General features: G+C 35.3%; 1 protein-coding gene across 1 annotated transcript; it reads right to left on the bottom strand.

The window, feature by feature from the left end:
- Window positions 1-606: 606 nt before the first annotated feature.
- LOC129900521 (nitrate regulatory gene2 protein) lies at window positions 607-9,875 on the bottom strand. Its single transcript, XM_055975516.1, has 5 exons — window positions 9,369-9,875; window positions 7,276-9,186; window positions 6,439-6,653; window positions 4,860-5,083; window positions 607-1,935 (listed from the first exon to the last, which is right to left on the bottom strand). The coding sequence occupies exons 2-5, from the start codon at window positions 9,176-9,178 to the stop codon at window positions 1,140-1,142; spliced, it is 3,138 nt and encodes a 1,045-aa protein (XP_055831491.1). The 5' UTR covers window positions 9,179-9,186; window positions 9,369-9,875; the 3' UTR covers window positions 607-1,139.
- Between the last annotated feature and the right edge of the window lie 2,594 nt (window positions 9,876-12,469).

Below are 12,469 nucleotides of genomic sequence, written 5' to 3'. Positions count from 1 at the left end.
TACACGACAAAAGGATTACAGGGTGTGTAACTAATAGATTAAAAATACTATCAAATAAAAGATTAACTAATACCGTACTAGTACATGTATTATTTTCGGTAATACTTACTGAAAGCTATGATACCTCACTGTTGCAATCTATCCTTTGTATTGGGTCTTCCATGAATAGCTAGCTTAGGGCCAAGGTATAAGATGAAACACCTTCAAGAAACTCCAAAATTATTGCAAGTACTCTCAATTCTTCGCCATGAAACTTCTGAAATTCCCCGACTCCTTAATTGAGAACTTCATTATCTTCTGTAGCATCTAAGATGCATGTTTTGGATTAATCTCCCATATAACATGCACACATTGAACTCATTTTCACATACTGCTTTGTTCTATACATGAATATTAATCACATTCAGTCCACCACCTACAAGTAGTTCCATATTTTCCTGGGCAGTACAAAAAAATTCGGACTAAAAAGTCTGAATGGAGAAGAGGACAAGCATATTAGTATTTTCAACCATTTCATTTTGACATGATTTTGGTTGTTCATTGGTAAGAAATGTACTTTTTCTCCCAAATAGGACCCCTAACTTGACAGAAAGAAGCTGGAAATGGTTTATTTTCTGCATCATTGCCAAAATTTTCATTCATCAATTCTACCATATAACACAAGATTTAAAAGTCTCTAATTTCGCTGATGCACCCCCTTCCCAACCCTGATAAACCATAAATCCAACATAAACTACTACCTAAGAATATGATCATCCACCAGTCCGACCCAATCAACAAATAAATGAATAACTATACAAGAACCTACCTATAAACGTCAAAGGGTGAAACTGAAACTATATGATCAACTGTCATGCTAAAAGTTACCCTCTGAAAAGCTGCACTTCTTCTGCTAGCCACCTCGTCATCAAATAGCAATCCCCCGCATGCATTGATCCACATCTATTTCTGTCGAAAATCTCTGACCAGCGTACATTAAAAATATGAAATCCCCTTCTCTTATATTTCTTTCAAGGTTTGGCAACTACCTTTATTGGTAATATCCATATGACACAGCGACTGGGATCCATTTGATGTGGTGTAACTCTTCAACCATCTTTTTTCATTTAGGAAAACAAGGTTAGGATTCAATTGAGGAACTACGAACTGTCTCTAACACTCTGTAACCTAACTTGTTCATGCGCTCTCAGAGCTTCTGAAGTGAAGTTCTCCAAAGCCTTGAAGATTGGAAGTAAGCCCCCTTGTAAACTACTAGAAGCTGCATCATGCACTAATTTAATGGCATCTTTGTGCTTTGTTCTCTCCTCAACTAATTTCTTTTTGAATGAATCCAAGTCCACCTTTAGATCATCCAATGGTGAAATCCCTTTTTCAGATGAAACAATTATGTGACTTCTGTCAGACATCACGTCTTGCTCATGCCCCAAGCTCCCTCTCTTTTGCTGAAGCATGGTTAACCGTTTCTTGTAGTCCTTTGAGAGGTATTCCGCTTTGATCCTCTGTCTCTGCTCCTCATCTTGTCGTTCCCAAAGCTGCCTCAAATTTGAAGCAAAATCATTCATTGCAATTGCTACCCGAGTTTCAGAGATTGCCTCCACTGCCTGACTCCAATCATTGCAAATTACAAAAACTGGAGGAGCTCCAAGACGACCAGGAGAGAAAGGGACAGGTCCATCTGGGGTTTCTTCTGGCTCATACGTAAGGCATCGTAGAAGCCACCCATTTAAGGATTCTACATACGATTTCTGACAGCAAATCCAATCATTGAAGTGGCTACACCATGACAAAAGTTGCACCTCAAGTTCAAGAGTAGCTCGCAAGCTTGAATCTCTTTGGAATCCAGTATTTGCTCTGAGAGCCCTTGTTTTACTCTCCATCACTGCTTGAAACTGCTTCTGATGACAGTTGAGCATTGACCTCCACATTCTCACCAGCCTGCTTATTTGCATACAGAAGATTATCAGATCGGGTTCCAATAAGGAGAATTATGTAACTGGGTTTTTTCATGCTGTTTTACAAATGCATGAAGGTAAAAGTTCGGCTTCAACTCTTTTAATAAAGAAATGCCAAGTTCATGTGGCATTACAATGCACTGAAGTAGAAGTTCACATAACTTCTTGAAGGGAGGACAAAAAATTATAATGCATTACAATGTCTGGGTATTAAGCATGCATTACAGCCATCCTAAAATTATAATGCATTACAATGTTGTGCAAAACCCATAACTTATACTGCTCCATGTTTCTACCAACAACCTCGCATTAAGTGGCTGGTATTAAAGGGAGCTAACAAGTTAGCGTTTCAAGAAAAACTACGAGAGAATGGAATTTGAGACTTAGAGAGGGAGTCAAAGATCCTCAGAAGGAAATGCTAGGTTGCATTAAGAAAGTAGCAACAGAAGTGTTAGATGTGTTAAAAGTCTAGGATCTTGACCATAAGAATCCTAGAAGTGGAAAGAGGTACAAAGAAGTTATTAAAACTAAACGAGGGTGCTGTAGGAAGTTGCCAAAGCAGAAGATAGAGAAGCCTTTAAAGAAAACAACATAGTCAAATGGAAACTAAGAAGGCTACTAGTAAACTTGAGAGGATGCTCTAGTTGGCTTATACTAATACCTAGAGACGCAAGAAGGGGAGAAAGAAATGTGTACACTAGCATGACTAAGAGAAGAAGGGTAAGGACTTAAACTAGATGACGCGATTGTCCAACTAACATTATGGACCTCCACGCGCATGTGCACGATATAAACTTTATCTACACTCATAGAATTGTCCGACAGAAGTAAAGAACGTCATGATATGAGGAATAGAAAAGCTTGGTTTCCCGAAAATATCCACATAGAGGTTTGAAAGTATCATAAAGAGAACGAAGTAGAAAAGTTCACCATGCTTTTCAATGTTATACTAACAAAGGATAGGATGCCCAACATGGAGGGAAAGAGTACCTAATTCCAATTTATAAGAACAAATGAGATATTCAATGTTGTGTGAAATATTGCTGTGCTAAAACTCACGAGTCATACGGTGAAACTAAAAGAAGGAGAGCATGGACAAGAGTGACTGAGAACCAATTTGGATTTATAGCCGATAAATCTACATGAATGTTATAAATCTAGCTAAGCAGATTGATGGAAATTAATCACGAATGGAAGAAAGTTCTACATACGGCGAATGATGAAGTAATAAGAAAATTCCTCTAGTGGGTGATGAAAAAGAAAGAAATTCATATCAAATATATAAATAATATAAAGGACATGTGTAAAGAGTTGTCACTAGTATGAAAACATTGAGCTCCTACTTGTTTACCCTAGTAATGGATGAGGCCACCAACACAATAACAGGTGAGATACCACAAATGAGGTACCATGGTATATGTTTTTTGCTGACGATATTGTGTTAATTGACGAAACAAGTGCTAATGCCAACCAAAAGTTTGAACTATGAACAAATCACTTTAGCAAGTGAGGGTTTTAGGACAAGTACAAGTAAAGAATGGATATATGCACGGAAGTTTCGTCAACATGAAAAGAGTGAAGTTGAGGTGAGACTAGACGGGATTACAGTGCCAAACTACAAACTTATAAAATAGTTAGATTTGTCGTTTCAAGAGAATGGAATGATAGATGAACATGTTACTCATAGAATTAAAGCTGGATGGTTGAAATTGAGAACTATTACCAGAGTGTTATGGTAATAGAAGGAAGCCTGCTAAAGTGAACAATAAGTTCTACAGAATAGTTACAACACCGGCATGTAGTATGGTAGTGATGTTGGGCTGCTAAAGTCAAACATATCCGCAACATGAGTGTTAAAGGTGCAAGTAGCACACATTGAAGATAAAATGACATAAGATCACTTGAGATAGTTTGGTCAATGTCCAAAACATTGAACTACAACTACAGATGCTACGATAAATATACACTGGTGAGTGAACGTGTTAAAAAGAGACGTGATAGACCTAAAACCACATAAAATGAAGTTGTCAAGAAAGATCAACAATTTCTTTAGATCATGCAGACTTGGATAAATATAGGGGCAGAATGGAGGGGAAAAAATCATATAGGTGATATCTATTAGTGGGAATAGGTTTTAGTTTTGTTAGTACGATAATTTTGGACCTATTTTTTTTCTAGGAGTATTTTTTTAATTGAGGGAACGCACAATTATTGTTTAATAATAACATTACTATCAATACTACTACCATTATTTATGAGACTTATTTTCACTTTTGTTTTTATTTGGTAATGATGATGACATAAGTTGAGCTTAAATGGAGAAACACGGTCGTTGAGGCTTAACATAGCCAACATCAGCTTATTTGGGACTGAGGCATATTTGTTGTTGAATAAATTATATCAAAGGGCAAACAACAGTCACTCATATACTAATATCAAAAAGGAAAAAAACTTAGGAAAAATTGTTCTCTACGAATGACATCAAATAATCTATGCATATAGGAACCTCGAGGGTGCACCAAAAAGAAGTAAGAAATAAGAGGCTACTCATCATGAATTTCAATGACAAGTTACTATAAAGAGTTTAACTTACATAAACCGACGAAGTAAAGAATTCTTTACACTATCAAGTTATCACAAAAAAATCAATACATTATGTTACAACAGGTACAGGTATATGATAAACTAAAGCTTCTTCACATAGTCTATGGATATTAGTGTTAAACTCCTAAGGAAAATGTACCATTGTTGCACTATCAGTGATCATAAGGGAAAAGGTGATACATTCTAAATGAAACTGCGAGAGGAAAAGAAAAGAGAAGTGCTAGTAAAGGAAGACTAGAATCCAACTCCATGAGGTAAGAATATAGTAAATACAAGAATTAACAAGATAATGTAGACCCATACCCATGAATTAATTCTCCAATTTGGGGTTGCAATTCTTCATCTCTTAATTTGTGAATTCTGCTTGAAATTGCATCAATTGCTTTTATACAGACATTAAGTTTTGTCAGCAATTTTCTGATACATGCCTGGGTAGCATCTATCTTGCTAGACTCAGCGCCTTGCTCGTCCAAACTCCTCAGCCTTTTGCACTGCTTTTCATATATGATCCGCAGTTTTTCTTCATCCTACATCAAACTAATTACCTCAATGAACAAAAAATCCCAAACAGCTAAATATAACTATGATAAGAATTCAACTTGGAGAAAGTAGCTACAAAAATTAGCAATGGATGAATCCTCTAAATGTGTCAACTAAAGACACTTGGAGATCAATCAAGTCAACAATATCCTAGAGAGAGAGAAGTTTGAAACAGAACCGTGAAATAGTAATCATATGTAAAGATCAAAGATCAAGTCTATTACCCCAAATCATGTAATAATCCCATTAATTGCTAAGGTATGGCCGATGGAAAGCTGAACACCCCCACCCCCAAAATGAAAAGAAGAAGACCACCCTCCCGCCATATACAATTTAAGTAGTATGTATGGGTTGGCTTTAAGCTATTATAAGTTGAATGCAAATTAAAAGAAGAGAAACATTTAACATCAGAAATTCTATGTAAAACTTCACTCAGCTAAGAAATAAGTAATGTTTTAGTTGACGAGATTTTCCAGAGTCTACTGGTTGATGGGACCATGGAGTCCTACGAAGATTATTGTTTGAAGGCTATCTTACTCTTTTTACCTTCACATGTAAAGATCCAATCCAACTATAGTTACCTGCACTTGAAAGCTTTTGCCTTTTAATGGAAGGCAGTGTTCTATAGTATGATTGACTTAGATAAAGAGTTTTCATGCTTTGACATTTCAATTTATGCCCTCAATCTTTCTGATTATCTCTAACAAGGGCACAAGTTCATAAATTCACGAAAGCTTTTTAATGAATAACATGAAAATCCTTCAATCCTTGCTTTCAAACTGGAAGCAGGTGCCAACCTTTTGCCCTAGAAACTAGCTAGAGTAATTAACTATCCAAACATTTGGAATGTCTAAAATTTGATGATCATATCCAGTTCATTTTCAGATGTTCTTCTTACCAAAAGTTATGAGAACACGTTCCTCTTATATGTATAGAAAAAGCACAGGCTTAACCTAGGAACTACCTCATTGAGCTCTTTCAGTTGGGCCGAGGACACTATTAGCTGATCCAAAAACTGCAGCTCAATGATGATAAAAATCATCAAAGGACCTGCCCCCTAGAAAATTTGTAAGGCTAACTTCTAATGAATAAAACACTAGTTAAGCCTTCAACCAACCATAGCAAAAGCTGAAGAAGATATCAGTTAAACAGATTAATTATCCATTAGGGAAAACTATCAATTCACATGACACGAGAAACTCCATGTTTTTCCTCTTTTGAAGTTTTTGACACAAAAATTCGATAAACAAATAATTTTATCTATAACAAAACAAATAGACAAACAAATCTTTCAATGAAACTAAGAATCGAAACAAAGATCTTAGTAGTTGTCTCCCATTACCTTAACTTCCTTATATAGTTTCTTCTCCCATTCGTATAGCTCATCAAGTGTAGATGACAAGTTACATGGCATCACGGTATTGTCTTGTCCAACATCTCCAAAATAGGATTTAGCCAATTTTCTTGTTTTGGCAGCCAGCTTTACTGATTGCACCGTCGCCGGATGGGAAACCGACATGGATGGAACAATCAAGTATAGAATCCTGGATAGCAGCTCTGAGCACAAAAATAGATATTATAACAAAAATCAGACAGGCAAAAGGATGTCATCATGTTTCTTCAGGAAGTTTATCAAGAAAGCCAAGATAACTGGCAAACCCCAAATAAAGGTAAACAAGTAACGACTGATCACAGAAGATTCTTGAACCAGGAGCACTTCTGGTATTAGGTACGCTCATAGGAACCATTTCCATTTACAGCCCATCACCATTTATGGCGTTCAAATCATAATGGAATAAACTAACAACAGCTAGGGAAACACATACATACATCAAACTTCGAACCACATTTTGACCAACTACATTGGCGATTTGATATGTTTCCATCTCGTAAATAATGATCAATACAACATAAAATGACACTAATGCCACAACTATTTGACATGAGTGACCTGTCGGTCATTTCATGGAAAAGGTTCTCCAAGATTTGAACAGATTTATGAATACATGACAGGAAAAGAAGTCTAACTGACCAGTACCAAATTTACACTTAGCAAAGCATAAGAAGATAACTTAGGAACATAGCAAATGATTAAACTGTATACAGACAAAGTAAAAAACTAAAAAGAACTCCAGTATCAACTGAATCAAGAGATTAAACAACATTGGCAGAACCATACCTTTAACAAAGGTAGGCTGGTAAGGCAGCTTACCAACCTCAAGCATCAAAGCAACTTCCCTTCCATAACTAGAAGCAATCTCAAATTCATCTCGAATTTCAGCCACAACCTCATGTAGATCCCTGGTGCCATGAGCATGTGATGTGGTCAAGCTACTTGACCTGGGTGATTCAATCTCATTCTTTGACATTTCATCCACCTCAAAAGTCACTCCTTTCTTCTTCATATGCACATCATCCGGGCTTTCGGACACAAGAGTTTCAAAATTGCTCTTTTCCTCTGTAATATCAATTGAACCTGTGCCGCCACTACTATGTGATGGTTCTACACTCGAAAGGTGAGAACTTGAATCGTACATTGTTGATATCGGCTTTGTCCTGCCACCACTACCCTCAGATTTTACTCCCCTTGAACTTGATGAGCCATCCAAATTATGTAATGACGACTCAGGTTTTGAACTGCCCATACTGCTGTGTCCTGCTACACCCCTTAAATCAATGCCATGAGGCATTGATGGCATAGATTTTCTATCACTGTCCCTCCTTTTTGACGAATTTGCCTCCCCATGCTTTGTCTTTGGCTCATCACTCAACTTATTTCCTTTATGGTACTCCTTATACATCTCAGTCTCCGTTTCTTCTTCCAAATCAGGAATACCCTCCCTCTCCCTCACTTCACTTGAATTAGGACTACTACTAACTGATGCAGAACTGTTCTGTTTATGCGAGTAGTAAGCCGAATAACTACTCTCTACAGCATCAAACGGATTAAAATAGTCCCAAGCAGAGACATTCGCAGCAGGAGGTGGCGGTGGTTCCTTCGGTGGACTTGGTTTCTTACCTTGATTACTTTGATTTCCCCTTTCACCAACTGGAGGAGCCATTGGGTAGCCAAAAAACCCACCACTTTCATTTGGGTAGCTCCAATACGAATTGGAATACCCAGTAGGCACTGGATCTGCTTCGTGAACCACTGTTTTCATCACTGGCGAAGATTTCTTCATGTAGTAAGCATACGTATTCGGATTTCCACCAAATTGCTGTCCTCCCCAAGGAGCCTGAAATTGTGGGTTCAATCCATAAAATGGATCCCAATATCCTTGTGGTGGAGCCTCATGATTCATCATCATCCCATATGGCAATCCCCCAGGCCCCCAACCCGGCTGTGAATACGGCGAAATTGATGGTTCCCCACCTTCAACCACATGACCACCCTCATAATCTTCATGTACATTCCCATGATTCCTTTCAGGCTTGTAATCTTGATGTACATTCCTATGACCCCTTCGAGGGTCATCATGTTCATGAATATCTCCATGACCCTTTTGTGGCAAATGTACATGGTCATCGTCCGATGAATCTGATGACAAATGCAAGTGGTCATGGCCATGGTCATGTACAGGTTCGTCTTCATCATGAAAACGTGAAATGGAGCTACTAGAGGACGAAGCCGATATCGAAGATCCAGAAGATTTATGCTTATGATGAGTGGTTCCACTGGCATTACTTCTATTACTGCCAATTTTCCTTTCATCAGGCAATATTAAGGAAGGAGAAGAAGGAGTCGAGAGAGAAGAAGAAGAAGAACCAACAATGAGCTCTTCATCAACAAACTTCCGAAGAGCATCACCAACATCCTTAAGAGAGTGGAAATAGGAAACATGAGCAGCGGCGAGGGCATAACGATAATTAGCAGCAGCCTTGATCAGTTCCTTCCTCTCTCTACAACGAATCACAAGTTCTGTATCAATTGCTTTAGACTCATTACACCCCATCCCAACAACAAAAACAACACCAACAACAAGAAAATCAAAAACAACAATACCCAAACAGTCCTCAAGCCATACAACAGCTTCTTTAATCACCGCTACTTTCACTATAACTTTTCCACCGCCTCCAGTCATCTCATTACCTGTTTGCAGAATTGCATTGTGAAATAAAGCTAAGGAAAAAAAAAAAAGAAACCCCAAATCCCAAGTGATGATGATTACAGAAAATTTGGAATACAATGACTTTTAAATTTGTCAAGTACTACTAGTAAAAGTAAAAAGTAGTAGGATGGGGGTAGGAGGAGAAAGAAAAAAACAATCTGACCTTTGAAATTGAGGGGGTTGAATCTTGACCGCCCATACGAAATGGGGGTGTAAGAAAACGAAATGGGGGCAACAAATCTGTGGAGAGATCTATGGAAGTTTGTGGAGAGAATCGTTTGTTTTTACATGGCCTTGTGAGAATTCAAGAAGCAGTAAATAAATTTTCTATTATTAAATAGAAGAAAAAAACATTTATGTATTGAGATTCGTGATGTTTCTGGAGATTTGTGATTGTTGTCAGAAGTTTCAGTAAACAAAGAGAAACAGAGGATTCATCAAAGAAGAGGAAGAAGAAGAAGAGTATTCAAATTCTTGTGTTATGAGTAAAAAATTGTTTAGTTTTGGCTATGTGTGAAAAGAAAAGGAAAAAAGGGGTTTATGGAGGGGGCCCGAGGAAGAAGGGAAGGGTTTTTCTGGTGGGAAAAACAATGCGTGTCAGAATATTTGCAGAAGAAAGCTCGTGGATAGTGAACAATGCCATTATTAACATTTGTGAGAGTTGGGTAACATTGTCTTGTTTTTTTTAAAAGGTTTTTGCCTTTTAGTACCTTTGTTTTTAAGTTTAAATTTTGACATTACAAAAAAAGGAGTAAGGACTAAAATAGTAATGGGGTAAAATTTGGTGTTTTCGGGTAAGTACATTCCTGGTTCAGTTTAAATTAATTATTAGTTAAAATTAAAATTAAATTAATTTAGTTGATGTTTAAATTTTTAAAATCAAATCAAACTAAATCAGAAAAATAATTATTGATTTAGTTATTGTCGATTTAGTTTGGTTTTTTTGGAATTTTTGGTTTGAAAATAATAAGTTTGTTAGAATATACGCATCTCGATCGATAGATACAGACACCTGATGCATCAACAATCCACAGAAAAGCTATTGTGGATTCAACTAAGCAATTAAGTAATACTAGAGTTATTATTACCCAAACAAAGTGATTTAGCTAAGCAATAATAAAGTCATTATACACTAAAAATCAAAAGATCAAATCTTTATAGCAAAAAATATAACCTCAAGCTCAACAATTGAAGAACTATCGGGGAAGGGATACAAGAAAATTATATACAAAAATTCAAGTATTGAACTTGAGAAAATAGTAAAGTTAATTAAAATTTAATAAAATATTTATATTTTATTTAGGAATAATAGTCTGAAAAATATTCAAACTTTGACAAAAAATTTTATTCAGGGGGATAATAGGGTCCGTCCAAAGTTTGGTATCATAACAACAAATTTTGTCAAAGTTCGGATATTTTTGAAATATTATCCCTTTTATTTATGAATAATATATAAATAATTATAAGATTTATATATATAATTTTTCGGTTCGGTTTGATAATTTTTGCAATTTTTTTAAGTAAAATCAAAATCAAATTAAATATTATCATTTTTCAAAATTTGAAATCAAACATGACCAAACCAAACCTGGTATCGATTTTTTAAATCGGTTTGGTTCGAATTGCGATTCGGTTTGATTTTTAACCATAACCATGAACAACCCTTGGGTTCCAACCCAAATCATTTTTACATTATTTTAATTGTGAATAGTGTAATACCAAATTTGATGTGACAATATTTATCTGCAAAATTTTAGTATTTTAGTATTGTTTTCATCATACAAAATTTTTCATTTGACATTTTATAAATTGTATTTTTTTTATTAAGTCCCTATTGTAGTTAATATTGTGTATGTAATACTTTTGCAATATTAATTTTAGATTTTAAAGTTGGCGTGTATAAATTAATTTTTGTATAGATGATTTCTTTATAAAATTTAAGTTAAATTTACTATAAATTATTTTTGGATAAAAATATAATTATAGCATTTATAAAAATAAAAAAATTGCAAATATAATGAAAGAATATGAATTGTATAGTTCGAATACATGAAAATAGAAGAAAGAATGTCTTTTATGAAAAAAAAAATATATATTATTATAATATTAAAGAGAGAGAAGAATATAAAAAATATTCTTTTTTAATGTAAAATTGTGAGTTGAAGTTGGTTTACACTAAAATAATGTTGACACTATTTTTAGTATAAAATTTGATGTTATGGATCGAAAATGCCCAAAAGGGAACTTTTCAACGTAAGAAGGACGTTTCAATATAAGATTTTAAAATTTAGAAAATAATTATATTTGTTTTTAAGTTAAAAAATAATATTTAAAAGTTTAAGTTGTATTTAGATATGAATATAAGTTGTGAACTTTTTTTATATATATTTTATGTGAGTGATTTGGAGTGAAATTGTAAAAATTAAAAAAAATTGAAGTTTATTAAATTCAAAAAAAGTCAAAAGTAATTGAATTCTGATAGATAGTAACAATTCTACGCCCAAACGGATACTAAATGTGGGTTTAATTCAAGTTTGGTACCTCATACGTGTCACGATCCCAATTCATTGTGACTTGCACCCACTTTAACTCTTTGGTTGGAGAATCATTCTAATAGCCCAACAACAGTAATCACAATATATACACAAACTTAAAGATGCGAAAGCGGGTTTAAATCAAAGATAAATATTTAGTTCCCATAAACTCAGAAACCAACTAGTTATCAATCAAAATTATGCGGAAGTAAACACACCCTAGAAACTGAAAGTCGCCCGTATCGAAACTCTAACTAATAGTCAATATAAGAAAGAAAACACTCCCAAAAACTAAGTAATAATACTAAAACAGTGTCTGAAATCGTAGTCCTGGAAAAGGAACTAGAACATAGAGCAGTCCATGGCATCTTGAAACAAACAGCTCACCCTTGAACTCGAACAAGCGTACTCTTCCAATCGAGGTCTCTTCGTAGCCGGCTGAATATGTCATGTACTCAACAAAATGATAGAGCAAGAGCAGTATGAGTACACAAAAATAACGGTGTACGGGTAAGATCACACGGTTAGCTAATAAGCGGATCATAGATAAGTAAATTCAACACAACAAGTATATACATATACAGAATAAGTCAACTAATCTCAAGTTTAATTATATTCAGCAATATTACAACTCAATATCCTCCACATACTATAACTTCACACAGAGGTCCTCTCAGGGGATCTACAAACAATCAACTTATGTGTCAGAACGTGACACCTGATCCAAATA

This window comes from Solanum dulcamara, chromosome 8, assembly GCF_947179165.1.
Source record: "Solanum dulcamara chromosome 8, daSolDulc1.2, whole genome shotgun sequence".
In the NCBI taxonomy this organism is placed as follows: domain Eukaryota; kingdom Viridiplantae; phylum Streptophyta; class Magnoliopsida; order Solanales; family Solanaceae; genus Solanum; species Solanum dulcamara.
The sequence above is the reverse complement of the archived record's forward strand: the minus strand, read 5'-3'. Positions and strand labels throughout refer to the sequence as shown.